Consider the following 27706-nt stretch of genomic DNA (forward strand, 5'->3'; position numbering starts at 1 on the left):
AAATCCCAATCCTGTCTTGGGTGCCCAACACTAGATAAACTCAAAACCGGCTGACTGTTGGGTGAGGTATCTGACCAGGGAGATGGAATCCCTATAGACCAAGGTTACCTTCCACCCCACGCCTCCAGTTGAGCTTGGTGCTGCACAAGAAACCCTGGTGGACACATTTGGGAGAGGTTACCCCCTTCCCCTTCCTCCAACCAGGTTTTGGTGACACAGGCCACGTCAGCATGCTCTTCAGCGATCAGGTCAGAGATGATACACCCTATTCTACTAGCTGACCTGGCATTTGCCAACAGCACCTTTGGGCTAGAGTGGGCAAGTCACCAAAATTACTGAGATTGAGAGGTGGATCCATTATTCCTTGGTGGGTTAACTGCTGGGTTGTTTAGCCCCTCAACAACCCATCAGTCTGGGTTTGCATTTCACGCTGACGACCTCCGATCAGGCTCATTGGAGGTTGTTTACAGTAAATGGAAGCAGCTCATGTGCAGCGTGCCTCCTAAATTAATTAACTTAACAATTAAGTTAATTAATTAAGTTAATTAACTTAATTGTGAGTTAATTAAGCCATGATTTGCCACCATGATGTGCAAACTGGCCCTCTGTCTTGATAAATGAACCTGACCAAAACATCAGGGTCAGATACTGAACAATCTAACTTCCACATATGAACAATGAAGTGAATAAATGCCTCACAATAATGTCTATAATGCCCCCTGACATTCTCTGGTGGAAAGCTTCGTGAACCTCTGTAGTTGTGGATCCATTTGTTACTCAGCAATGCCAATTGTAGTAGAGAGACCAATTAGCAGCAATGCCAATTAGCTGTCTATTATGCGAGAAGCAACAAGTGGGCAGCAGCAGCCATAACCGCTGCCAATTCAAAGGCTTCACTGCTCTACCTGCTAGCCAAGGACCATGCTTGTGCGCGCATGTGCGCTCTCTCTCTCTTTTAGGGACCTGCCAGCTGAATATTAAAACAAGCTCCTGGTATTCTCAGGGCTGCCATCCAGACCAGCACAGCTATTTCTTATGCGTGCTGTGAATGAGTTGCTTGTTTGCTTTTTACTTATCCAGTGACAGGCATAGACCCCCATGAAACACAGTTCAGAGATTTTTGATACTTTCCTAAAGGCACTGAAGCCAGACAAGAGGCCAGGCAACTACTCCAGGGCAAAACTATCAGTGAACAAATGCCATAGAAACATGATACAAGCAAGTGTTCCAGTGATTTCATTGCTTAACTTCTAAAATGTGCTGTGTGAAAGCTCAAGCCTATTTTGAAGTAATCCCTTCTGACATGAAAGGCTTCCCTCTAAATCCACATGTGCCTGGGTGTGTATATTGTGATTATTTGGCACATTCTCGTAGGTACTCTCCTATCCGTTATGACTTCATGTGTTCCAGGGCTGATCCAGGGCCAAATGAAACCTCGAGTCACCTCATTTTAGTTATATGATAAAGCTGAACTTTTATTCTATGTTCTAGAAAGAACCTTTTTTAAAAACAACAACGATGTAGGACTAGTGAGAGCTGGGCATACCTCTGCCATTCACTCCCTTCATGGCTGTGAGCAAGTCATTTTCTGGCCTTGCTTAACCTGTTATTGTGCTTCCTGCCATGTTGTGATGCTGGTGAAGAGCTATTTTTGTATAGCAGAAATGATAAATTCTAAATAAGGCACCTCAACCCCCAAACTGGAAAAACAAAATGCTTATTGTAATGTACACAGCTCCTCAGGATCCCTCAGTGAGGGTGACACTGGCATGGCATAACCAATATAGATTTATATTTACAAATAATACTCACATTGTCAATAATTGTATGGCTTTGTGTTTTCATTAGTCAGTAGATGTTATTCGGGGATCACATCAGCAGTAAAAACTGCTGGTTTGCCTTTGCTTGCCTTTAGCCTGTAGTTGCAAGACATAGTTTTGCCACAGATGCTATTTTAGGGAGAATCCTGGGAATGCTTCAGAAGTTGGATGCCCATGGAAGCCATGAGTCTTCCAATATGTACAGGTGTGTGCCTCAGGGAGCTCTGGCAATTTGGCAGCTTCTAGTGGCATTTGTTCACATCATACATACCGTATTTTTAAAAACCCATGTTTGTACGTACTACAGTATGAAACAGGTATATGGTGAAAATGTAATATGTGAAGCAGCTCTCAAACCCACTTTGGTATTTCCTTACTTCCCTTAAGGCAGTGGTTTTCAAAATGTCGACCTTTAGGGTGACCTTTAACATTGATTTGTTTGCTAAGAAATCTCTGGGTATCTCCCGAAATCCCTGAACGTATTCTGCAGCGCCATCTCTGTTTTAAGGTATCTGTAGTGTCATTGAATTGCAGGACTGGTATTATCCCATTATTGTAAATGCAGCATTCTGGGACCTTTGAAGCTTTTCATCTTCTAATGCCAGCCCTTATTTGTTTTCATAGGTAGATCCAGAGAAATGCCGCTATGCTGTGGGTAGTATCCTGAGTGAAGGAGATGAGAAGCCATCTGAGGAAGTGGTGCGCATGTTCCTGAAGTTTGGTTTCAAGATTATCAATTTCCCAGCTCCAAGCCATGTAGTCATGGCAACCTTCCCCTACACGACTCCACTGTCCATCCATCTGGCAGTGAACCGTGTCCACACATGCCTTGACACATACATCAAGGTAAGTGATCCTATGCAGCAAGTCTTCAGTTTTAAGCCAGCTGGTTAAAGTCCTCTCCTCTTGACTTTATGCAGATGGTACACATTGACCCAGTTTGCATGCAACAGTGGAATTGCGTGCTGCTGCCATTTTGAATATGCAACCTCCGATCAGCCTGACTGGAGATTGCTCCATGACCCGTGAACCTGGACACTAAGGGTTAATTGTGAGTTAAACAACCCAGAGTTAACGTACAAATCATTATAAGGTTAACTTTAGGTTGTTTAACCCACAATTAACCCTTAGTGTCTGGGTTTGCACACCATGGAGCAACCTCCAATCACAAGTTGTATATTTAAAATGGCAGCGGCAGCATATGCTGGAACATGCAGTGGCAAATCGGGTTAATTAATCCACAGTTTACCGTTATTACATTTGAACAGGTGTATTGGCCCCAGGAGTGTAACCACGTCACCTGTAGTGTTAGAACGGCCTAGAGATCCATAATGCTTGCTTAAGTTCATTATTGGTGCAATTCCCTTGCTAGGAAGCCTCTGAGCATGTGAAGATTAGTCAAAGGGCCAATAGCGCGCCCTAGCACATTCCATCTGGGAATGAACGCTAGGTGGTGCTTGCTGCTGTTATGCTGTCTCATTGCTAACATGTATGGTATAAAACCCATTGTACCCCATGGCTCTGGGCTCAGAGAAGCTGACTGATCCAACCATTGGGTACACCTGTGTGCTGATTGTACTCAATAAAGTGTTCCTTGTAAGTAAACCTGGGTCTGATTTATCACTATCTTGGCACCTCTAAATTAAAAGGTTGAAGCCCACGGCCGGGGAAACACAACAGGGCGTTTATCTTACATAATATTTTTTCAACTGGTCACATAGCCTGAATTCTTCTACTGTGGTTGGCTGTTAAGTAGGTAGCAGGCTATTTACCCTTAATAGCTTCCTGTTTGATGTTAAGGCCACAGAATCTTTTTCCACTCGGTATTGCAAAATCAATAGTTATCTCCTGGGATTAACTAAGTTAGTAGTTGTGTTTTTGTATAAAGCCTTCTACCTGGTTTGGAAGTGTTTGCTGTTAACATAATATGAGGTCAGCTTGTATTTTTCCCTTGCAGTTTTCCTCATCTCTACCAGTGAAAGACCTTTCTTTACCATCTTTTCAGGTATCCTAGAAGGGTTAGGGCTGATTTCTTACTAAATATGTATGAGACTGAAAGTTGCTTGCACTCATAATATAGCTCTTCATTTGGAAGGGAAGTATTGTTCAAAGGCAAAAGGGCACTGCAATTCAGTTCAGTTGCCAAGTAGGCTATACCCATCCTCCTTCTGTTCCCTGGAATACAAGTGGTCTTGAAGAGAAGATAAAGGAAGATTCAAACTTGAAAACAGTCATGGACTATAATGTATTTCATTGCCAATTAATGTAATAAAGGTAGACCATGAATGAGGAAATGTTGAGCTCTGGTTAATATATATACTTTGCTGAGTGAGTGCTCCCCGTTTCCTTGCCTTTTGAGCTGGAGATGGGCTATTATAGCTGATTATGTGATAGCCACATCTGTGTAATATCTGGGGAAAATGGACAGACAAAAATTATACTGCATCCAAATAACTCCTTTAGCCATCTGCAGCTAGATCTAAAATTTTAGAAGTTCAGGTGTGCTCACCTTGTTTGTGGCACTGAAGCACTCAGTCACAAGTATTTTTGTTCATTCACATGGCATATATGAAACTCCTGGGCAACAAGTCCAGCCTTGTGAAAAGCTATGAAATATGCCTCTATTCTGCTTTGTGCTTTTTGAGGATTGATGCCCAAGCATTAGCATATTGCTCCATGATTTGCATTGGAACAGCCAAACTGCCATTAAAAGCAATAAGCTATCTTGTCTATGCTGTCTGCAACTTGAATAACTTTCTCTGTCAGGTTGGCTGGGTTGAAGCACAGGTCTGAGATATTGGCAGACATTTGGAGAATATTTTGTTGAAACCTGCTGTCTTCCTGTGCTAGTAGCTCAATTGTCTCCTGGGCATGCTACCCTGTAGTGTCGATGACAGGCAATACCCCTCAGTTCAAGGGATAGCAGGGTGTATTTACAACATTTGAACATGGGCTTTCTTTGTCCCTAACTGTGGGTAAATGTACAAGCCCTGTTTGCTGATAACATGGGTGGTGGAGAGAAGAGGAAGGAAAGCAGTTAAATGTATGCTTGCTTTATGGTGCAGAGATGACATTTTGATGCTCCAGGAAAGGTCCTGGAGAGTGCATCTGTCACACAAGCAATGGAAACATTAAAGCCAAAAAGGGAGCTGCAGATTGTGCTGGGAACACCTGGTAGCTTTTTAATGAGAGCTGCCTTCCTGGTTTAAAACAATAAATCCAAAATCCTTGGTGCTTGTGTTTTTCAAACTGAATGAAGAACAGAGACTTGTCCTAAGCTGAAACTCTCCTCTTTCCACCAAGGAAGAAAGGAATCACAGACAAATGTTCACCAAATGTGTGATTGCTTTGTATATGTGCCTCCCTAGGGAACCTGAAACAGGAGGAGGTTTTCTTGCAAATTTTAATCATGGAGTTTCTATGGGGACAGCTCAAGATGGGCATATCAAAAAGGGAGATAGGTTGAGACTGATGTTGCATAGCCAAGCTGTGGGGCAAAGTAGGTTAGTCATTGACAGTTTTAGGTTCTCTAATCATTTGTTTACCATTTGATATATCCATTAGTAAATCTTGAAGAGGAGAGGGCATTTCCCTCATTTTATAGAGGCGAAACAGAAATTTGAAATGATATACTTGAGAAAGATAGTGTAAGGTAGACACGTGACTGTGTGCAAGTGGATCTGACAGTTTCAGTTCTGACCCAAACAAGAAGCAAATGAGTGGAGCAGAGATGAATGACTGAGGGGACGAGTAGTAGAACTATTTATTGTTTTAGGGTTTTTTTTTCTTCCTCGCCTTTTAATGATTTCCTGAAGGAAAGACCAGAGCTGGAAAATCCCAGGCACCTGCTTGCCCAGCTTCCTCAAACTTATAAGGTATTTTATTCCTAACATGTATTCATTGCCTTATAGTTAATAGCTCTCAGGGTGATGTACAACACAATAAAATCCATATAAATTAAATCAGAACATAAAACAATCAATAAAATACAGTTAAAAGAGGCAGCACAAAAGAAAAACAAATCAAAACTATCATGGAGATAAAACTACACAAAATAGCTGCAGAATTATAAGAGGATTAAAAGACCTGAAAGAATTAACATTTATTTGTCTGGTGCCAAAAAGATAACAAAGTAGGTGTTAGGCAAACCTCTCTGGGGAGGGTATTCCGTAATTTGGGGGCCACTACTGAAAAGGCCTCTGATCATGATCCCAGGGCTCCGGTAGGAAAAATGGGAAGAGGTGCTCCGTCAGACACTGTCACCCCAAACGGTGAAGGGCTTTATAATTTAACACCAGCTCTTTGAATTGGGCCCAGAACAAACTGGGAACCACTGAAAATTATACAATACTGGCATAATATGATCATAATGCCCAGTTCTAGCCAGTGCCCTAGCTGCCATATTTTGTATTAACTGAAATTTCTAGACCATCTTCAAGGACACCCCACATACAACACATCATAGTAATCAAAGTGGGAGGTTACCAGGGCATGGATCATTGAAGTCAGGCTATCTCGATCCAAATAGGGTCATAGCTGGTAAAAGACACTCTGTGCCACAGAAGACAATTGTGCCTCTAATGACAAAGATGGCTTTTCCAGCAACCCTGAGCTATGAACTTGATCTTTTAAGCAGAGTTCAACTCCTTCCAAAACAAGTTGAACATCACTCAGCTAGGGCTCCTTCACACAGAGCTTTTATCCTGCTATTGAGATTGCTCAATCACGGAAGTTTGTGGGCTCTTTAGATGATGCCGTGAACCTCCAGGACGTTGCCTGCACTAAAAGACCTTTATTCTGTTTTTAAATAGACCCCAGATAATGAGCTATCAAATTGTGCTGCTTGTGTTCCGCTTGAGTTCCCTTCGTGAAAAGAGGAAAAGCAGCAAGAAGAGAGCGAGATCAATGAAACATATGGAAGACTCAGATAAGGGGGAGGAGGAGGGGGAAAGAGGATGGGGAAAAGGAAGCACATGTAAAGGGTGCACGTGTAAAGGGAGTCAGTTGTGATCCTGCATTTAAAACAGAGGCAGAAAGCTCTGTTTTAAATGCAGGATTTTAGGCTGGTGTAGAGATGCTCCAAGACAGACGAACCACCCACTAACAGTACTTCTTGTTCAGTTTACTGACTGTCATCCAGTTCATTCCTGTGGCCAGACACTGATTGGGCAGTCCCACTGCACTTCCATTGGTGGCCTCTTCAGGAGAGGGTAGCATGAGCTCCTTGGCCTGGGCTGCTTCTTTTCTTTTCAGATCTATTTCCAGTCTTTTTAAGGCCTCCTTTTATGGTAATCAGGACCCATTTGCCTACTTTTCCCCTTTTATTTTACTTGAACCTAAGACTCTTGCAGGGCCAATGCACCCAGAATGCCTCAATTGCTGGTTATTGATTTCTGTGCCCTAACAGCGTGTTTCTGCCTCTAGTCCTGTGTTGACTTTATTTGCTTGAAGATACAGGAGGGAGGCACAGCAGAAATGGTGCATCACTGGGACACTGTAAAGTGTGGTGCCATTTAATTTTTGTAAAAACACCTTGGTTCTTTTTAGAGATAGAATGTTGATTTTTACAGTGATTAGATCTATATAAATATAAGCAAGAACAAACTTCCCTAGGTGGTTTTCATGCTTCTGTTCCTTGGGGGAAGAGGAGTAGAGCCATTTCGGAGAAACTGTCCAATTGCAATTTGCATTTCTCTTTTCCTTGCGAAGCCAGTTCTGCCAGTGCATCTCACTCCTGGCTGGAAACTCTTTCTCCTTCCCCTATCCATCATCTGCTTTTGAAAATGTGTGGCAGTTTGACATGAATGCCAACTAGAGACCAGCCTTGTCACTAGTCAGCCCCTTTACATTTGTCATTTTATTCAGGTTTGCGCCAGAGCCCTTGGAAGTCATAGAATCATAGAATAGTAGGGTTGGAAGGGGCCTACAAGGCCATCGAGTCCAACCCCCTGCTCAATGCAGGAATCCAAGTCAGAGCATCCCTGACAAATGGCTGTCCAGCCTCGTCTTGAAGGCCTCCAGTGTGGGAGAGCCCACCACCTCCCCAGGTAATTGGTTCCATTGCCGTATTGCTCTGACACTCAGGAAGTTTTTCCTGATGTTCAGTCGGAATCTGGCTTCCTGTAACTTGAGCCCATTATTCCGTGTCCTGCACTCTGGGATGATCAAGAAGAGATCCTGGCCTTCTTCTCTGTGACAACCTTTCAAGTACTTGAAGAGCGCTATCATATCTCCCCTCAGTCTTCTCTTCTCAAGGCTAAACATGCCCAGTTCTTTCAGTCTCTCTTCATAGGGCTTTGTTTCCAGTCCCCTGATCATCTTTGTTGCCCTCCTTTGAACCCTCTCCAGCTTGTCTGCATCCTTCTTAAAGTGTGGTGCCCAGAACTGGACACAGTACTCCAGATGAGGCCTAACCAGTGCTGAGTAGAGGGGAACTAGTACTTCCCGGGATTTGGAAGCGATGCTTCTATGAATGCAGCCCAAAATAGCATTTGCCTTTTTTGCAGCCACATCACATTGTTGGCTCATATTCAGCTTGTGATCGACGACAATTCCAAGATCCTTCTCGCTCGTAGTGTGGTTGAGCCACGTATCCCCCATCTTGTAACTGTGCATTTGGTTTCTTTTTCCTAGGTGCAGAACTTGGCATTTGTCCCTATTAAATGCCATTCTGTTGTTTTCTGCCCAGCACTCCAGTCTATCCAGATCACTTTGAATTTTGTTTCTGTCTTCCAAAGTATTAGCTATCCCGCCCAATTTTGTGTCATCTGCAAATTTGATCAGCATTCCCTGCACCTCCTCCTCCAAGTCATTAATAAAAATATTGAAGAGCACTGGGCCCAGGACTGAGCCCTGCGGTACCCCACTCGTTACCTCTCCCCAGCTTGAGAAGGTCCCATTGATAAGCACTCTTTGAGTCCGATTCTGTAGCCAACTGTGGATCCACTGGATCGTTGTTTCATCTAGCCCACTTCGAGCTAGTTTGCTCATCAGGATATCATGGGGCACTTTGTCGAAAGCTTTGCTGAAGTCGAGGTATATGATGTCTACAGCATTCCCACGGTCTACAAGGGAGGTGACTTGATCAAGTGTCAGATTCTTGTTTCCCTCCCGCAGTGTAGACTACTGGGAGCTCTATGTTTTGTTCCTGTTCACATGCCAGAGCAGACACTTTCAGACTACTGAGACTGCAGGAGGTCAGCCTTCCTGAGACATTGCTCCTGAATCGGAGATGTTCTCGCATCTCATGGCTGGTGTGGCAAATAGCATCTGCTCCCCTGGCACCTGTTGGAGAAGCAGGGAAAGAAAACAAAAGAGAAACTTTCACAGAAACAGGTGACCTGTGCACATTTTCTGATGGGAATATGTGTTGCCATGGAGACAGCTTCTCCAAATAGCTCCCCTCCACCTCCCCCAAGCAACTGAGGCGCGAGCAAGACATTTTTGCAGTGTCTGGTTTGAAAAGATTCTCTTAATGAGAGTCGTAGGTCAGGCAAGCTGAGTGAAGGAGACCCCCTTTCTGCTTCTTTGTCCCTGCAGGATCCACAGGGGAGGCAAAGGGGCTTATAAGAAAGACATATCTTCAAAGGGTCCCCATGTTGCAAAATGAAACGCAGGCTCTGGTTGCTTTTTTCAGGGGGAGAAGGATTCGTTTCAAATGGATCAGCTCTCTTCCTGGGGAAGCAGCTTAGCAACCCATTTCAAAATGGAAGGAGATGGAAAAACAGACAAAAGAAAAAGAGAAAGTCAAGGTGGAGTGGTGGAGAAAGGGGACGATGATGTCCAAGTGCAGCAGAATCTGAGCAGTGAGAAGAAATTGACATGGGAAAGGGATGGGAGAAACTCCCCAGCAAAAAACAACAAAGCCAAATAAGGGCTTAGTGAGCGAGAATGGAGGATAGAAACAGAGAAAACTAAGCTAGTGGAAAAGTGGATGAAGATGATAATAATGACAGGATTGAAAGTTTTGGGAAGGACCTTCAGATTAGTGCAGATAGCACCATGAGGCCTCCTTCTTATGTTATAGGGGCTGCTGGTCAAAAGAGAACTGCAGATAGTTCCAGCTACAGTATTCATACTTCAGTCTATAATCCGCCTGGCCTGGGAAGTCAGATGACAGCAGAGGGCCAATCTGGTTCTAGTTGGTTGGTAAAAAGCTCCTAGAACTGCTGTCTTCCCTTGGTCTGGGCAAGACACCATCAGACTACTGGCCCTCAGCTTGCCTGCCTGCCTTTCTACCCCCTGTCCAAGGCCTGAGTACCTGACACAGATTTCCACTGTTTTCCAATCTCTTCATGTCTTTGAACACTCTTATGCAATATATACAGAGTTGTAGTTACTTCGTCCGCTCTTTTAGAGGCACTATATAGTGGTTTTCTTGTGAAACTTTGCTATCAGAAGGATTGCAGTATATGCCCACCACAATTTCAGCAAGCTAAATTGTTATAGCACAAAACATGGAGGTTGTAGAGTTGCATTGTGCATTGGACTTTTCACTCTATAGATCAATAGATTCTCACCAGTCAGTGACTGCAAAAATCTCCACACAATGAGAAACTATGCTTATCTGAATCTAGCCTTAGAAAAAATGCACAAAAGTGCTCATTAAGAGGCAGGTGGTGAGACAAACTTAGGAGAGAGAGAGAGTTAAAGAAAGCAATGGTGGGCTTAACACAAGGGAATTACTGGACAAAATGAAAGACTGTGAGTCACTTTGGTTATGCTAGGCCTGTGCTAAAACACGGCTCACATGAATGGTCTTATAACGTGGGAGGTATAAACTCACTTGAGGCCATGACTTTGCTCTTCCGGGGGAAATTGCAGCACAATTCATTTATTTTTTTCTTGGAAGTGGGCTGGGAGCCACAATTTGCTGTGAGTTTGTGGTTCTCATGTTATACTGCTCATGTGTATAGACGGCTGAAGGAGTGTCTCTCCCCGCCCCCGCTGCCATTGGTGTATTGTCAGAACTGACTGTCAGAGGGGGAAGTTAGAACAGAGCAGGAAAATAGTTGGTGTCCTACGGTGTGACATGTGGAAGGATTTTGGGGGCATATTTTCATTCCTATGTGGGCCTCATTAAGGACAAGTGCTGTCATATTTTAATCTTTTTTTGTCTTGAGGGCATATGCTGGGTTATATGATTCTTGAAAACAAAACATAATAACTAAAGACTACATCTTAGGCAATATAAAACCCAGAACATGGAGCTCCATCACAAGAGGCAAAAATCACGCCCCTTACCGAGCTTTTTTCTTGCAGCGTTCTTCCAGAATCATGATGGGCACGATACACGTGCCTCCCCTTTTCCTTCCCCCTTGTTTTTTTTTTGGCTGCTCCCTTCGTGGGGGAAGTTCCATATGTTCTATTTATGTGGCCAGCAGATGGCAATGCAGCATTGCAGCATGACTGCCCTATCCAGGAAGTAAGCTTCCTTCACACACACTTTCATAGCGGCGTATATTTGTTACTACATTTTGAGCGAGTTAAAGTATTGTGAAATAAATCCAAAATATGGCAGGAGAGGCAGCAGAGTATGACGATGTCATGAAAATGACTCGCAGATTTCAGTGAGTAACCAATCTTGATGCCACTACAAATGCTCTATGTTAAGGAAGCTATGGTTGCTGTTGCTGCTGCTGCTGCTGTTTTAAAGGCACTGTATAATGGCATTCCTTTATATTTTGCATGTTTTAAATAATTTTGTTAAATCATCTGGGGTCTTTTTTGAGAGAAAGATGTCCAGTAAATTCAGTAAATCATCACCATCTTGAATTCTGTTTGGAGGACTCTAGTGCTCTTCTTGCACGTTTCATTTCTTATGGGGGCTCTATAAAGCAGGGAGCTCCATAGCACTGAAGCAGTGGGGATAAGATTACTGGAACTATCGGTCACCTGCTGAAATCAGCTCCTATTCTGCAGTCCTAATAGGCTGTTAAGAGTTCCGCAATGCAGCTTCTTCCATGAATCTCAGAATCTGTCCTTTCTGAAGTGCTTCACCAAACAAATGGGATTATAGTAGAACAGGATTCCTCAGATGGTAATGGCCAGACCATTGTGATGCTCTGTCTTCTTAACATAATCAATTAAATAAAATCAGAAAGGCCATATTCTGATAGATACGTTTCATATTTATGCTGGGATGAGCCACAAATGTTGAGAAATCCAGGGAATAGGGTCTGCAAGCCTTTCATTGATATGACAGCTTACATTTGCTAGCACAATTCTGTATGGCAGCCCAAATCACTACTCTGAGTTTCTTCAAAAGATGGGAGTTCTGAGTTTTTCATATTGTAAGTCTGATCCCCTGGCTGTTTATTGCAGCACAGGTACCTACTTTTGGTAGTTCACGTGCTTCTGAGTCTTCATGCTTGCTTCACAATATGAAGCAAGACTTTTTATGTAACTTGTATGTAACTTTTTCCCCTTGCTAAAAAAGTGAATGGATTTTCTTCAGATTTGAATGTGGTAGTACTTGTGTTCATACGGATACTCAGCTGCTTGAATTTAATGGCTAAACATCCAACAGAACTCATTTAGTGGTTCTTGAACAGGAGACAAATGATCCAACTGTACTGTTATATTGCATGTTAGAGTAGCAGTGGGTTCACATCAAAAAATTAGCATGTTCCCACTTTAATCCCATAGCAACTGTGCAACATCTTTTGCAGAGTGGGAAATTACTGGAAATATATATCAGGAAGCTAGGTTCAATCATGACTCTCTAGTGCATGTATCTTTGGTGTTCAGACGGTGAAAAAGAAGTGTACTGACTCTCATGTTACAAGGGAGAGGTAATCATACACCTGATTAGTTTAGATTAGATGTCAATTTGTATATGTATAATAACAGTAGAACAACATAAACAAAAACATAGGCATCTGTCGTTATATAAAAACAGCAATCAATGAAATAATACATTCTCCAGATGGCAGAAATATGAACTGCTTTTGTGTTGAACTGCAACTAGTTATTAAAGTGCAGTTGTACCATGAAACATGAGATCTTTGGAGAAGCTGGGATCAGCAACATCTACCTTCCAAAGGCTAAGGAATCTAAGAAGCTCAAATCTGGGCTCATTTGGTCCATTTGTGTGGCACCAATGGAAATATATCCAAATCTTGTCAGTGGTGTCGTTCCCAGTTGTTGCACCATTCCAGCTTCCTCTTGCGGTGGTCATTATAACTTCAGGCATGCCTGGATGCTCTGGATTTTCTGCAGATCTGTCCATCTGGCATTTGGCCCAGGGATGACTTTGAGATTGCTTTTCTTGCTCTGATCAACATTTTGTGCCTTGAAATGAACAGAGCAAATTATGCCCTATTGAGTCCATTGGGTCTTTCAGTGGACTTTGATATTACTAATTATGAGGTACTGATAGCATACCTGCAGGACCTGGTGAGAGTTTGCGGAAGGGTCTTTGGACACTACATACCTAAGAGATTACTTCTTTCCTTTTATCCCTTTAAAATCTCCAAGGATGGCTGATAGCAACTCCTTGATATTCTGTGTGTGTGTGTGTGTGTGTGTGTGTGTGTGTCCCCTTGGAGATTCATCAAAGCCCAGCCCAGAGATTCTTCCAAACAAATTATAAAACACTTCTATTTTTGTTACCTTTTAGCAGCAGCCTTTATGATGTGATTGGGATGGGAGGTGGGAGGAATTGGTTGAGGTTTTAATAAGGTCTGGCTTTTGTGAGACTTGGTTGTTTACAGTTTATATTTTTTAGAATCTGTTTTTATGTTTTGATTATGAACGTGTTATAACCTGCCCTGAGCCTTACTGAAAGAGTAAGATAAAAATCAAATAAACACATTTCATATGAGAGGAAACCGACTTGGCCTGTCTGTGGACACACACTGCAGCCGAGTGACAGAGCGGGAATGGATGTCAAGTTTCCTTTGATAATTTTAGCGTTACTTATTCTCTAGCATGAAGCCCAACAAATGGTGGGAATGTGTGCGAAAATGTTCTCTACTGCTTACTTTCATCTGACTGCTTTTTCACATCTTGCAGTATCCATTTTGAGTATCTCGGTTCTCTGCTGCTCACTTTAATTCACTTGCTTTTTCACATATCTCGCAGCATCCGCAGTGAGCCCCTTGGTTCTGCGCTGCTCATTCTTTTTAGCATAGGTGACCACATTTGTGCTTAGCATGTACTTCACTTGTACACTTGAACCCCTCAAATGCTGTAGGGCAAGTGGCTCTTGGATTACTGCAGAACCTGCCTTAGGCCACAAAAAGGTAAGTAGTTTAGACTGAAGTATGGGCCAGTTGGTTGCTAGGCAACCTTTTTATATTAGCAGCAAGGTAAGCACAGCACCCATTTATGAACTGGAGCTTGGGCTTTGTAATCATACAAAGAGGCATGGGAAGAGAGTGGGCATTCATTTACTGTGATGTAACAAAGGCACTGAAGCCTGTATAGTTAGAAACGTTGCTATAGGTTTTCTTGCTAGTTACAAAAGGCAAAGGGACATTTTAGGGTTGTGAAAGGTCACAGATCCCCCAGACATAATATGTTACCTTCCCCTATGTTCCTGACAGTAGCAATCTTACTCAGGCTAGTGCAGTTCAGGACAAGAGGGGTGACAAATATGTAGACCAAGAGACAGCCATATTATCGTAGAGAGAAACTTCGCTATATTTTCTTAGCTCACAGAGAGTGGGTACAATACTTGATACTTCCAGTCAAATTTTATGTATTTGTTAAAGCGTTGATTGAGAAGCACCAATGTACTGGTATATGGAACGAAGATGGGAGAAAATGTCCGCCAGCTACTCAGATCCTGTCAGTTCTAGAAGCCAGCTCTCTTCTCCTACCTGCCAAATTCTCAGAATATCAGGTCATGGAATGCAAATGAAAGCTTCTCTAAAACTTCTCTCCCAGGATGAACATTTTATTGGCATTTTGAGCAGGTTATTAAATGACAACCTGCCATTTCAGGGAGCATCTACTCATGTTCTAAGTTTAATTATCCCTCTGTAGCAGTCTCAGTGTGGCTACCTGTGCACACATATGCAGTGTGTGTGAATGTCTCCACAAAGCAAAACAAAAAAACCATACTTTTCACTGGAAGGCCTTTATGGCTCTGTAAATTCTGTCCGGTAGCAAACTGGACAGCTTGTGAGGTGTTTTAATTGCTTTCTAGCTGAGAAGTCCATCTGTCGGTGTTCTCTGTTGTGGATGCCATAGTTACAAGCCACATCTTGCTGGACAGGTGTTTTTTATTTCACTCTCCATAATCAAAACTGACTCCAGTTTGGCCTTTTTATTGCAGAGTTTAACAAAATGCCCAAGTCTTGGAAACCATGTAGTATTGTTCCTCATGCTAAAGATATGAAGGGCTTCACTCAGTTCTGCTGTAGAGACTTTGAGTGGAATTTGGTGGTAAAATTGAGTTTCTGCCCATAGAGGAACCAAATCAGACAAAAACCTGGATTTGATGGAAGGTAGTGAATTATGTTATGGACCTAGAAGGCTTGCCTGATATTGTAAGCAACACCATACATGTTTGTAAGTGTTATGTACCAGCATAGCGTGAGATGTCTTGGTATCATTTCAATAGAGGAAGCCTCTATGCATTCCTAACACAATCTACAGCATAGTTGGGCAGCATGTGGGCCTTGCTGCCCCTGTTGCAGCCACCACTGAAATTTGCATGTGGTGGAAAAAACATCGGACTGCTAAGCAAGCCTAAGGCAGTCATATTTCCCTTGTTTTCGAGCAAGATTTGGCCTTTTTATGCTTCTGTAGCAGTTTGCTACCGAAGCCTAAAACAGCCAAATCTTGCTTGAAAACAAGCAAATTTGACTGTTTCATGCTTCCTTAGCAGTTTGCTGGTGAAAATTGGTAGCAAACTGGTGGGGGTGTTTTCTGGTGCCTCATGGAGGGTGGCCCATGGGGTATCCAGGGGTGGGGGGATGGCCCCTGGACCCCCTGAAGTTGACCAGCCCTGACCTGTAGCATCATAGAAGCCTTTCTTAACGTTATCATATAGACCATGCTAGGCATGTGCAGCAGCTTTCTGTGTTGGTATTACACAAAGGCTACTATGCCACACCAGTACAGGAAGCATTCCTGGCACCGTCAGATTAGGAAACCATCCACAGAGGCCAGAATCCACAAGATCCTGGAAATTTTGCTCCATTTGCAAAGGAAGCAGATAGTTCAGCAAAGTTTGAGATGTAAAATTAATCCAGTGTGTTTTTTTCCCTTTGGAGAAGTACTGGCTGGTTTAGCACATCTGTTATCTGATTGTGGTTTAATCTGGCTTTTGGAATGAATGTTAATCCAGTTTTGAACTTCCCTTTTTAATTGTTACTTTGCTTGAGATACAATAGTTTAGACTGCAATGAGATCATCTACAAATATTCTTCACCACATTTAAGGACATATGAAATAAAATTATATCTGAAGAACATCAGAGGTTGTTGTTTGTGGCTATTCTAAAATTTTAAAATGTCAGTTGCTTTGGTAGATCGTATGGAATTTGCCCAGAATTGTTATAAATATAGGAATGTCTCATATTGGTGTAGTGACAGTTTGTTGTATTACATATAATGCAGTCAGACAGAAATTCTCTTCCACCTTGAAAGTTTGGTTGTACATAGTTAAATATGGATGTTGTAACAAGGGGAAGTTTCCACCAAAAAAACTGCCATCTATGTCTGATCCAGATATTTAAGTGGCTTAATTTAATCCTCACTAAGCAACACTATATCTAATTAATAAAATAATATTATGCTCACTCCATTTCTCCAAGCAGTGAAAAGTTCCAGGGGCACAGCAATTTCCAGGTTTCATTCTCCTTTGGAAGGAGATCATTGGAGTCTTGTTGGCATTTTCTAACATTTGTGTTGATTTACAAATATACAGGTTGTGCAGGTTGTTGCCACCAACTTCAACAGCTTTAAAGGGATTTAAGACAGATGAATGGAGAGCGAGGCTATCCATGGCTACTAGTCATGATGGCTATATATTACCTCCAGTTTCAGAGCCAGCCTGCCTCTCAGTGGCAGTTGCTAGGATCATAAGCGGGGTGCTATTGTGCTCATGTCCTGCTTGTGTGCTTCCCACAGGCATCTGGTTGTCCACTCTGGGAACAGAATGCTGGACTTGATGGGCCTCTGGTCTGATCCAGCATGGCTGTTCTTATGAAGCATTACCACAGTCCTGATGGTTATACTTGATAGAAGTAGGATTTTATCATATAGTTAAGACTTTTTTCTGGCCCTGAGATGTCAGAATGGTTCAAATGTTTTATTAGCAGTTTTTAAGAAGGCAAGAAATTCTGGTGATATAGGGTGAAATGTTCACTTCAGAAAGTGTTGGCTGTGTGTGAATTCCAGTAGTTTTGTTTTACTTGTATTTGTGGCTCTGCAAATTTGGGGAAGGGTTGTAGCCCAAAGATCCCAGGTTCGGTCCCTGGCATCTCCAGGTAGTATTGGGAAAGACTCCTGTCTGAAATCCTGGAGAGCTGCTGCCAGTCAGTGTAGACCGGGGCTGGGGAACCACTGGCATCCAGGCCAGATCTATCCTGCAGAAGGTTCCCATCTGGCCCTTGGCCCCTCCTTTTCAGCCTTTTGATCCTCAGCAGCCTGCTTCATTTACACACTGGGCTAGGAGTTAGAGAACCCACTTTCTCCTCACCCAGCACAGAAGCTGCCATAGGAAGGGTGCGTGTGTGCACATACACTAAATCTCAGATAAAAATATCATCATTTGTTTGTATCCTACTTTTCCCTCCAAAAGGAAACCCAAAATGGCTAACAACAAAAACATTGAGCAGGGGGTTGGACTCGATGCCCTTGTAGGCCCCTTCCAACCCTACTATTCTGTGATTCTATGAAATACAATAATATCAAATACAATATCAAAAGATAAACAATATGTGAAAAATTATCTGACAGTAAATATGCTGCAATTAATCTATAAATGAATCTTTAATTCAAGACTCCAAAACACCATTTATACAAAATTTATAAACAATACATCAACAGTCAACAAGGGCTGTTGTAAAATACAACCCATATTTTATCCCAAAATATACACTTACACCCTGCTCCAGCAGGTAATATACCAAAACATTTGCACATACCATTAAGGGAAACAAATCCACCCTATCGCCAGTAGAAGCCAAGAGAAAAAAACTAGAGACAACCAGTTAACCAGACAACCTGTGACAACCTTTCAAGTACTTGAAAGGTTGTCACAGAGAAGAAGGCCAGGATCTCTTCTTGATCATCCCAGAGTGCAGGACACGGAATAATGGGCTCAAGTTACAGGAAGCCAGATTCCGGCTGAACATCAGGAAAAACTTCCTGAGTGTCAGAGCAATACGACAATGGAACCAATTACCTGGGGAGGTGGTGAGCTCTCCCACACTGGAGGCCTTCAAGACGAGGCTGGACAGCCATCTGTCAGGGATGCTCTGACTTGGATTCCTGCATTGAGCAGGGGGTTGGACTCGATGGCCTTGTAGGCCCCTTCCAACCCTACTATTCTATGATTCTAATACAGGATACAAAGAGCTACCATAACCCCAAGCCCTTTCTCATTGCAGCTTAATACAGAGGCAAAAAAAAAAGGGGAGGTAGCCCTCACTATTCTCATGCAAAATGCACAAATCAGAGACAAAAATGCACAAAATGGTCGTAATTTTAAAGCCCAGCCTGGAGTGTGTTCACAAGGTGCAGACGACACACTTCCTCCAGGCTTCATGCTCCAGGCGGGTCTACCTGGGAGTCAGCTGACCTCAGATTTAAATACAAAATCAGTCAGGGGGCGGGGAGGGGATTCATATGGTCCGTAACCCCACTCCTTCACTGCCACTGTTGCTGTATTTTAAGAATGAGTGATTTTTGAGCTTCCCCCAACTCTTTGAAAATCACTTCAAAGCTCGTTTTGGCTAACTCTCATTTTCGACCTGTTTTTTGGCTCGTTCAAATGGGAATTTTCCCCCATTGACTAAAGCGTGAAAATGTGTATTTTTGAAAAATCTGCATTTTTGGAATGTAATCGCAAATTCAGCAATTTGCCAATATTTCTAAAACAAGAGCACTTGCTTGTGTTTGCATTCAGGATTGTGAATGGGACATGTTCACATGATTTGTGAACAGAAATGAAATTCTCATACTTCCCTGATTTTAAGTGCTTGAAGAGGGAGACTTAAGTTCTGATTCCAGATTAGAATAAAATTTACAATGTAAAAATTAGTTGGGGGAGTTCACTGTATAGAATCCAATTATATTGGTAGTACTTCCTCTGCATGAAATGGTAGAAAGTCAGGTTGCTTACGTGTAACTGGAGTTCTTTGAGTGGGCATCTGTGCATTCGCACATATGGGTGAATAACATGCTTATGTACCACATATGTGCCTACACGGAGCCTCAATTCGGGAAACTTCTATAGCTGAGGAAAAATTGGTGGGAACCCTTCCCCCAACAATCATTGTGCATACTCCAATGGGTTCCCACTCAATCCCTCAGTTCCAAGGAGACTGCCAGTTGTGGCCCCCTAGCACCAAGGAACCCAGGTACCAATGCCAACATGTCATTGACACTGAAGAGGAGATGATGGGAGGGTTGTGTGAATGCACAGATGACCACTCGAAGAACTCCAGTTACAGGTAAGCAACCTGACTTTCTTCCTCATGGTCTCTGTGCATCACACATATGGGTGAATAACAAGCTTATGTACCAGGAGGTGGCTTGGTGTCCTCATCGAAGAACCTCTGACAACACCATGCGGCCAAAAGAGCAGTCTCTGCAAGCTTGAACATCGAGATGCTAATGCTTGACAAATATGGAAGGGGTGGACCAGGTTGCAGCCCAACAGACATTTGGTATCGAAACCTGTCTGTCAAACGCCACTGTTGTTGCTATTGCTCTAGTCGAGTGCATTGTGACTGGATCAGACAAGTCCAAGGACTCCATTCATAAGCCAGCTGAATAGCTTGAACTACCCAAGATGCTAAGTGCTGGGAAGAGATGGAAAGTCCCTTCTTAGATCCCCCATAGCAGGCAAACAAATGCTGGGATCGATGAATGACTCCATTCTCACTTTATAGAATGCCAAAGCCCTGTGAACATCCAAGGCGTGCAGCGTCTTTTGTATCGGCATTGAGGGTGAGGTGAAAAAGGCGGAAAGAACTATGTCCTGACCCAAATGAAAACTGGAAACTATTTAGGCAAGAAAGCAATATCAGGATGAAGTACTACTTTTCCTTATGAAAGCGTAAGTAAGGAACATCTACTCGAAGGGCACACAACTCTCCAGAGTGTCATGCCGAAGTAATGGCCACTAAAAACACTACTTTCAGGGAGAGAAGATGAAGATCTGCTGTAGCAAGAGGCTCAAATGGTTTTCTGGTAAGCACATGCAGAACTACAAATACACTCCATACTGGCACCAGAGGTTTCACCAGAGGGGCCAGATTCTTAACTCCTCTCAAAAACTGATGGACAAGAGGATGTGAGAAAACTGAAAATCCTTCAGAACCAGGACAGGAAGCCAAAATGGCTGCTATATAAACTCGAAGAGAAGAACATTTAAGTCCTTGCTCATGAAGCGACAACAAAAAACGTAAAATGTCCTGAATAGAACAATGGACCAGGTTGAATCCATTGTCCCCAGCAAAAGCTGTAAAGCATGTCCACTCGCTAGCATAAGATTTTCTGGTGGCAGGCTTCCTCACTGCCTCAAGATCAGCCTGGAGTGAATCAGGTAAGTTCATTCGATCTATCGTTGGATCCTCAAAGCTGTGAGATGTAAGGTAAGTAGATCTGGGTTCCTGGACAAGAGGGTTGGTGTCGATGGAAGACGAAGATAGTCCCCTCTGGACTGATGCGGAAGCTTGGTAAACCAAGGCTTCCTGGGCCACCATGGTGCAATCAGGATGCCCTCTGTGTCATCCTTCTCCACCTTTACTACCACCCGGTTGAGAAGAGAAAGTGGTGGAAACATATAAAGGAAGCATCCACCCCAATCCCTGTGCGAATGCGTCTCCCATAGACCGTGCACCCCTGCCTGTTTGGCTGCAGAAGCTGAGGCACACCACATTCCTCTCTGACCCAAATAGGTCCAAAACGGGAAGTCCCCAACACTGAAACAAGTGGTTGTGGATGCTCAGATTTAGCTCCCATTCCTGAGACATTTGGAAGGAGTGACTCAGATGGTTGGCCAAAATGTTGTCTTCACCCGCCATGTGAATTGCAGTGAGAGAAATGGCCCTGGCTATGCACCATTCGAATATCTGTATCGTAATTCAAATCCATGGTACTGCGTGAGTCCCACCCTGTTTGTTGAGGTGGAACACCACCATCATGTTGGTGGATGCAATCTGGATGTGGCAGGCATGGAGGACCACTTGGAAAACCCTCAGGGCCTTGTTGACATCAAGAAGTTGTAGATGATTGATGTGAGTGCTCGCTTCCGCATTCGACCAAAGTCCTTGCACCCTTAGATCCCCTAAGTGCACACCCCAGTCTTGTAGTGAAGCATCCATCATGACAATCAACATTGGATTGGGAAGCTGGAACTTCTTGCTGTCTTGCAGGAACGCCCTGCAGGAGGTTCGCCGACACTGTCCACCAATGAAGGGATGCTTTGACACGAGAGGGGAGCTGTAACTTGACCCTTTGTGTATCCTGTCCTAGGTCAAATGACCTGATGAACCAGTTCTGCAATGTCCTCATGCGGAGGTGTCCATACGGGATCACCACTGTTGTAGCTGCTATGAATCCAAGTAGCTTCTGTATTTTGTGAGCCCGCATGGTATGGCAAGTTGGAACATCCATTGCAAGCTGAACTAGCACTCTTGCCCGATCTTGAGGAAGAAATGCCCATCCCTTCAAAGAATCTATAGAAGCTCCGATGAACTGAACAACTTAGGATAGCACCAGAACCAATTTCTCTGTGTTCACATGCAAGCTGATACAAACCGAGGTCTCCCAGCAGGTCCAGTGTGAGAAGAATGACCTTCCGTAAGCAGCTCTTTGACTGAGCAACGAGGAACCAATCATCTATGTAAGGATAGATTTGGACCCCCTGAAGTCTGAGATGGGAGCACACCACAGCCATACATTCCGTAAAGGCCCTTCGAGCCATTGCGAGCCCGAAAGGCAGGACCTGGAATTGGTAAGCCAGACCGCCGACTGTAAACTGGAGAAAATGCTGGCTGAACTCCTCAATTGCAATATGAAAATACGCGTCTTTCAGGTCAGTGGTTGCAAATCAGTCTCCGATCTGCAGCAGGGGAAGGATTGAAGCCAATGTGGTCATTCTGAATTTTCTGGGTGGGATAAATACATTGACCCCTCTGAGGTCCAGAATTGGGCAAAGCCCGCTGTTCCAGAACTGTTCCAGAATTGGGCAAAGTACCTTTTCGGGTACCGCAAAGTAGCAGGAATAGAAGCCCTTGTGCAGCTCCATCAGGGATACCCGCTTGATTGCACCCTTCGCAAGAAGCTTGTCTACCTCTTCCCGGGGTAGTGGAGATGAAGGCGCTGTTGTGATGCCCAAGAAAGGAGGGAGAGTGTCGAACTTGTGTCGAACTTGATTCTGTAACCTTGATGAATAATAGTGAGGACCCAAGAGTCTGTCGTTATTCTCTGCCATGATGGAAAAAAAGCTGTGAGACAGGAGCCGAAGAGGGGAGGGTGATCCAGGAGAAGCAGTGGCGCAAAGGAGCAGTGAAAGACATTGTTTCTTTGTATAGTCAGGCCTCCTTCAGGAAGACTGGGAGCATGACGTCGAAGCAAATCAGCATTTCTGTTGGGAGCCCTGCTGCTGTTGCCCAGGGCGATCCAGATGAGGTTGAGACTGGTGGAAAGTCGACTGTCGGTACCAGTGGCATTGTCTAAAAGGTGGTTGAGCTTGTGAGAGACCCATCTTCCTTGCCTTCTGAATAGTGTCCATGGCCTTGTTGGTCTTGGAATTAAATAAACCCTCGCCATCAAAGGGGAGGTCTTCAATCCAAGAATGTGCCTCCCGTGCAAGGCCTGCCGATCTCAACGAGGCATGTCTGTGAAGCACAATGGCTCCCACCATGGCTTTGGCATTGCAGTCAGCTTGGTGCCTGGCAGTATTGATTTGTTGCCTCGCTACCTTCATGACCTCAGATTGAAAAACCTGTGCCAATTCATGCTGATCATCTGGTAGGTAGTCACAGAGGGAACCAATCTTCTTCCACAGAAAAAGCTGGTAACAAGCCATAGTCACCTGATAATTCATAACCCGTGGTCCAAGAGAAGCAGAGGAGTAGATACGCCTCCCCATCAAATCCAGTCTCCTGCCTTCCTTGTCTACCGGAGAAGAATGCACCCAATAAGACCTGCCTTGTGATGACTCCACAATAACTGAATTGGATAGAGGGTGAATGAATAAAATTCTTGCCTTCTCCTGGATTCTACACATGGCCTCCAACCATCTAGAGGTTGGAGTCATGGAAGAGGGTGCCTTCTAGAAGAGTTGTACCATCTGCAATAACGTCAGAAGAAATGGAATGGCGACCGGAGTACTTGCGTTGGTATGGAGAACATCGAACACTGGATCCTTATCTCACTCCAAAGGCTGTTGAGTCTCAAGGCCGAGTGATTGGGCCGTCCTTGAAACCTGTTCAGGGAAATGACCCATATCCTCTGAAGGTGAGGATGGATCCTGAGTGCACACAGTGATATCGGGTGATGAGAGCGATAATGCAGCGATCGAAACCAAAGCTGAGTCAGACTGGTAATCCTCCTTTGGGGAGCAGGAAGAACCCTGCTGAACATCTTGTTCATCGGGCCTAGACTCATGGCGCAAGACTCATCCTGTGGGAGTGGAGAAGGAGCTCTGCATCCATCCGGTCTCTGCTTAACTAAAGACTCCGGAGCAGACTTCTGAGGAGGAAGTAACGAGCACCATGGGGCAGGCATTGGTAACACTGAAGGAGGCTCACTTACAACTGGTGGCGGCAGTGGCATGAAATCTCCTGAGCCGGCAGCTGAGATAAGGAGGCCGATGGGGAAACTTCCTGGTGGTGTCGATAAGCATCAGGATAAATATAATGTCCATAAAGATACAGTAGAGGTCGATAATAATTCCAGTCATCCCATTCCCTGGAGGACAAGACTAGTTTGATTGTCTCTCCCAATTGGAGTGGGGAGAATGGGATCTCTCTCTGCAGAAACACCAGTGCCCCTTCACCCCTGTGGGAATAGGCGGAGTAGCCCGATTGTGGGGAAAGTTTACTACAATGAATATGCACCAGAGGCAAGCTGACATCCCCTTGATCCTGAGTCGGTGTGGAGTCTCTAAGTTTCCCTTCCAACATGGAAGGTATGGGCGGCAGTACTGAGGTCGATGCCGAGGGCACATAGGCCATTGGAATCGGCGAATCTAGCATCAGAGGTGGTGAGGGTAGCCAGGCAGGTGTTCCAGCCGCGGAAGTATCCTTTTTTTACTCCTTCCCTTTCTTCTTTTTCTTCCTTGCTTTGGAGGGATGAGAAGACCTTGACTTTTTCGACAACTTTTTTGCAAGAGAAACTGCCTGGGGTTGGAGGGTCAGAATGGCTCGTGGCTAGAGCTGGAGCTGACTGGGTAGGCGGAATCACCGGTTTGTCCGAAACCTCCTTTTGAGGAATCTTGTCTATGCCCTTAGGCCAACTTCCAGGCTGCTCTGAGCCTGGCGCCATGGACCTTTTGGGGTGTCCACTGCCTTCAGTGCCTTCTCCCAAATAATTGCTTACAGTCTATCAGTGCAATTTCTTCTCACCTGCTTACTAAACAACAGGCAGTGGTGGCAGACCTCCATGATATGGCCTTCACACAGGCAGAGAAGGCACAGGGAGTGACTGTCCATGGGCAGTAATTTCCCCTCATAACAAATGCAGTTCCAAAAAGGGGCCTTAATGGCCACACGCCCAAAGGTGCCACACAATCAAAGGATCGCAATGACCGAAACAAAAATAAAACAAAAACGAAGAACAGTGAAAGACAGAAAAAAACTGGAGAGAGAAAGACAGAAAAAACGAATAACTTTCTCCTCAGCCAAAGCCTAATGGGAACTCCCTTCAATCGAGTTGCTACCACAATGGTGGTTGACGAAGAACTGAGGGATTGAGCGGGAACCCATTGGAGTATGTGCAGTGGATGGTGGGGGAAGGGTTCCCGCCAATTTTTCCTCAGAGTTTTCCAAATCGAGGCTCTGCACAGGCGCAGAGCCTATATGTGTGATGCACAGAGACCACAAAGAAAAATTCAAGATTCTGGAATTCCTTCATGTATTTGATAGCATTTTGAGAGAGAGAAGTACATTTGAAAAAGGGGATATCACAACAAAAGAGAAACAGAATGTAGGGTGTGTGTGTGTGTGTGTGTGTGTGTGTGTGTGTTTTCATACACGCACAGAGAAGGGGTGGCCATGCCTACTTTGGGCACTGGCTCCAACCCTACCCACTGCTGATTTGCAGCCCCCAACAAATTACCCCAACCAATTATCCCTTGCCATAAAAGAGGTTGCCCACGTCTGGTGTAGATAATGCTGAGCTAGATGGACCATTGGTGTAACTTGGTATAAGTATCTTCTTATGCTCCCAGCCATCGACTTGATTGCACCTGAGTGCCCTCTCCAGCACTGTAGAGCCTGTTCTGCTCCCTGGTATACTGGGGAGCTGTGGTCAATGAAACAGACTGGACGTCGGCTAGAGCGCAAATGGCGCAAGACTCAAAGTGAAGATGACCGAGCACACTCTAGAGTGCATAATCGTGCCTACTGCGTGGCAGTGCGGGCAGCAAAGAAGATTTATTTTGCTGCCTCTATTGCGTCCTCAAGTAGCTGTCCAGCGGAGCTCTTCTGGGTGGTCTGGCAGTTGTTAACATCTTCCCCAGTAAATGGGGCCCTGGCCCTGTTGAGGACCCGCTGTGACCTTTTTGCATCGCACTTTGAGGACAAAATCGCTTGACTCTGCAGTGAACTTGATGCTGTTGTTAGTGCAGTGACGTCAAGGTGTCTGATACCACCATCTGCCCGATTTTGTGGGATCAGTTCCAGTTGTTACAGCCTGATGATGTGAACAAGATGCTTGCAATAATGTGACCTACCACGTGCCCTCTTGATCCCTGTCCCTCCTGGCTAATAAAAGCTAGCCGAGGGGGTATGACTTGGTGGGTCCAGGGAGTGATAGATGCTCCCCTATGGGAAGGGGTGTTCCCTGCTGTCCATAAGGAGGCAGTAGTGTGGCCACTCCTGAAGAAGCCCACTCTGGACCCAACGGTATTAGACAACTACCACCCAGTTGCAAATACCCCTTTTCTAGGAAAGGTACTTGAGAGGGTCGTGGCAGACCAACTGCAGGCACTCTTGGAGGATACTGATTATCTAGACCCATTTTAATCTGGGTTTCATCCTGGTTACGGGACTGAATCAGCCTTGTTTGCCCTGATGGATGACCTTTATCGAGAAAGTGACAGGGGGAGTGCAACCCTGTTAACTCTGCTCCATCTCTCATCGGCTTTTGATACCATCGACCATGGTATCCTCCTGGATCGACTCCGTGAGATGGGTATTGGAGGCACTGTGTTACGGTGGTTCTGGTCCTACCTATGGGGCCGATTTCAGAGAGTAACTTTGGGTGACTATTCCTCGGCCCCTTGGCAATTGAGCTATGGTGTGCCGCAAGGTACCATCTTGTCCCCAATGTTTTTTAACATCTGTATGAAGCTGCTGGGAGTGGTAATTAGGGGATTTGGAGCTAGATGCCATCAGTATGCTGATGTCATGCAGCTCTATCTCCCTGTGCCATCTGAATCAGGAGAGACTGTGCAAATCCTGAATCAGTGCCTAGACTTGGTAATGGGCTGGATGAGGGCCAATAAACTGAAGCTGAATCCTGGCAAGACCTGTGGGTGAGTGGTTCCCGGGTCCAGGAGACAGTCTTATTGCCTGTTCTGGATGGGATTGCGCTCCCTCTGAAAGATCAGGTCCGTAGTCTGGGGGTACTCCTAGATCCATCATTGTTTGCTGGAGGCCAAAGTGGCTGCTGCTGTGTGTGGGGCTGCCCTTAAGGCTGGTCTGGAAGCTGGAGCTACTGCAAAATGCAGCAGCTCGGCTGTTGTCGGGAGTTGCCCCTTTTCAGCATGTAACTCCTCTGCTGAGGGAACTGCACTGGCTGCCTATTCACTACCAGGCCAGGTTTAAGGTATTAGTGGTAGTGTACAAAGCCCTAAACAACTTGGGACCAGGATACCTGAGAGAGCGCCTCCTTTACCAACCTGCCTGGTCACTGAGGTCATCGGAGGGCATGTTCCTGGTGGTTCCACATGGACCTATGGCCTGGTTGGAGTCCACCAGTAAAAGAGCCTTCAGTGTGGTGGCCCCCTTCCTGTGGAATTACCTGCCTTTAGAGGTCAGGTAGGTGCCAGCATTGTGTTCTTTCTGGCACCTCCTGAAGACATTGTTATTTCAAGAGACCTTCCTTGCATGACCAGCCATGGGTTGTTAAATTCCACTTTATTGGGGTTTGTCTTTTAAAAAATGTTTTAACTCTTTTAACCTGCTGTTTTATTCTTTTACTGTCTTGTTCACCGCCCCGAAATCTTCTGATATGGAACGGTTTATAAATATTGCAAATAAATAAATAAACAAACCCTGTGTACTAACACATCAATCTAAATTTTGCTTTAAAGGTGAAATCCTCCTCACTCTCACCTTAGATTTTAATGGATTATCTTCCTTGATTTCAGTACTACTACTCTACCATGGGCAGAATCCTATTAAAGTTGAGAACTTCAAGTTCCCTTGGCTGCATTAGGATGATAAAATCTAACTTTAATAAGCTGAGAGATGAATGAACAATATGTTCCTGCATGCAGCTGCTTTACAGGTGCACGAAGCTAAGTCA

The 27706-nt window shown here is 44.4% G+C and overlaps 1 protein-coding gene and 1 pseudogene across 6 annotated transcripts in view; one reads left to right on the forward strand and one right to left on the reverse strand.

Moving 5' to 3' along the window:
• The window catches only part of TEX264 (testis expressed 264, ER-phagy receptor), a 271615-nt gene that overhangs the window by 98200 nt on the left and 145709 nt on the right, over nt 1-27706 (forward strand). For all 5 annotated transcript variants that reach the window (XM_084839685.1, XM_084839682.1, XM_084839686.1 and 2 more), the window contains one exon: nt 2445-2666. In XM_084839685.1, coding sequence (XP_084695811.1) covers nt 2445-2666 — 222 coding nt within the window. The remainder of the gene's footprint in view (nt 1-2444; nt 2667-27706) is intronic.
• On the reverse strand, nt 19797-24758 carry LOC146354741 (uncharacterized; annotated as a pseudogene). Its single transcript, XR_014787679.1, has one exon. The product of XR_014787679.1 is annotated as an uncharacterized LOC146354741 (transcript).

The sequence above is a fragment of the Heloderma suspectum genome, chromosome 2 (genome assembly GCF_057233095.1).
Source record: "Heloderma suspectum isolate Gila_16-S chromosome 2, 16-S_ref, whole genome shotgun sequence".
Classification (NCBI taxonomy): domain Eukaryota; kingdom Metazoa; phylum Chordata; class Lepidosauria; order Squamata; family Helodermatidae; genus Heloderma; species Heloderma suspectum.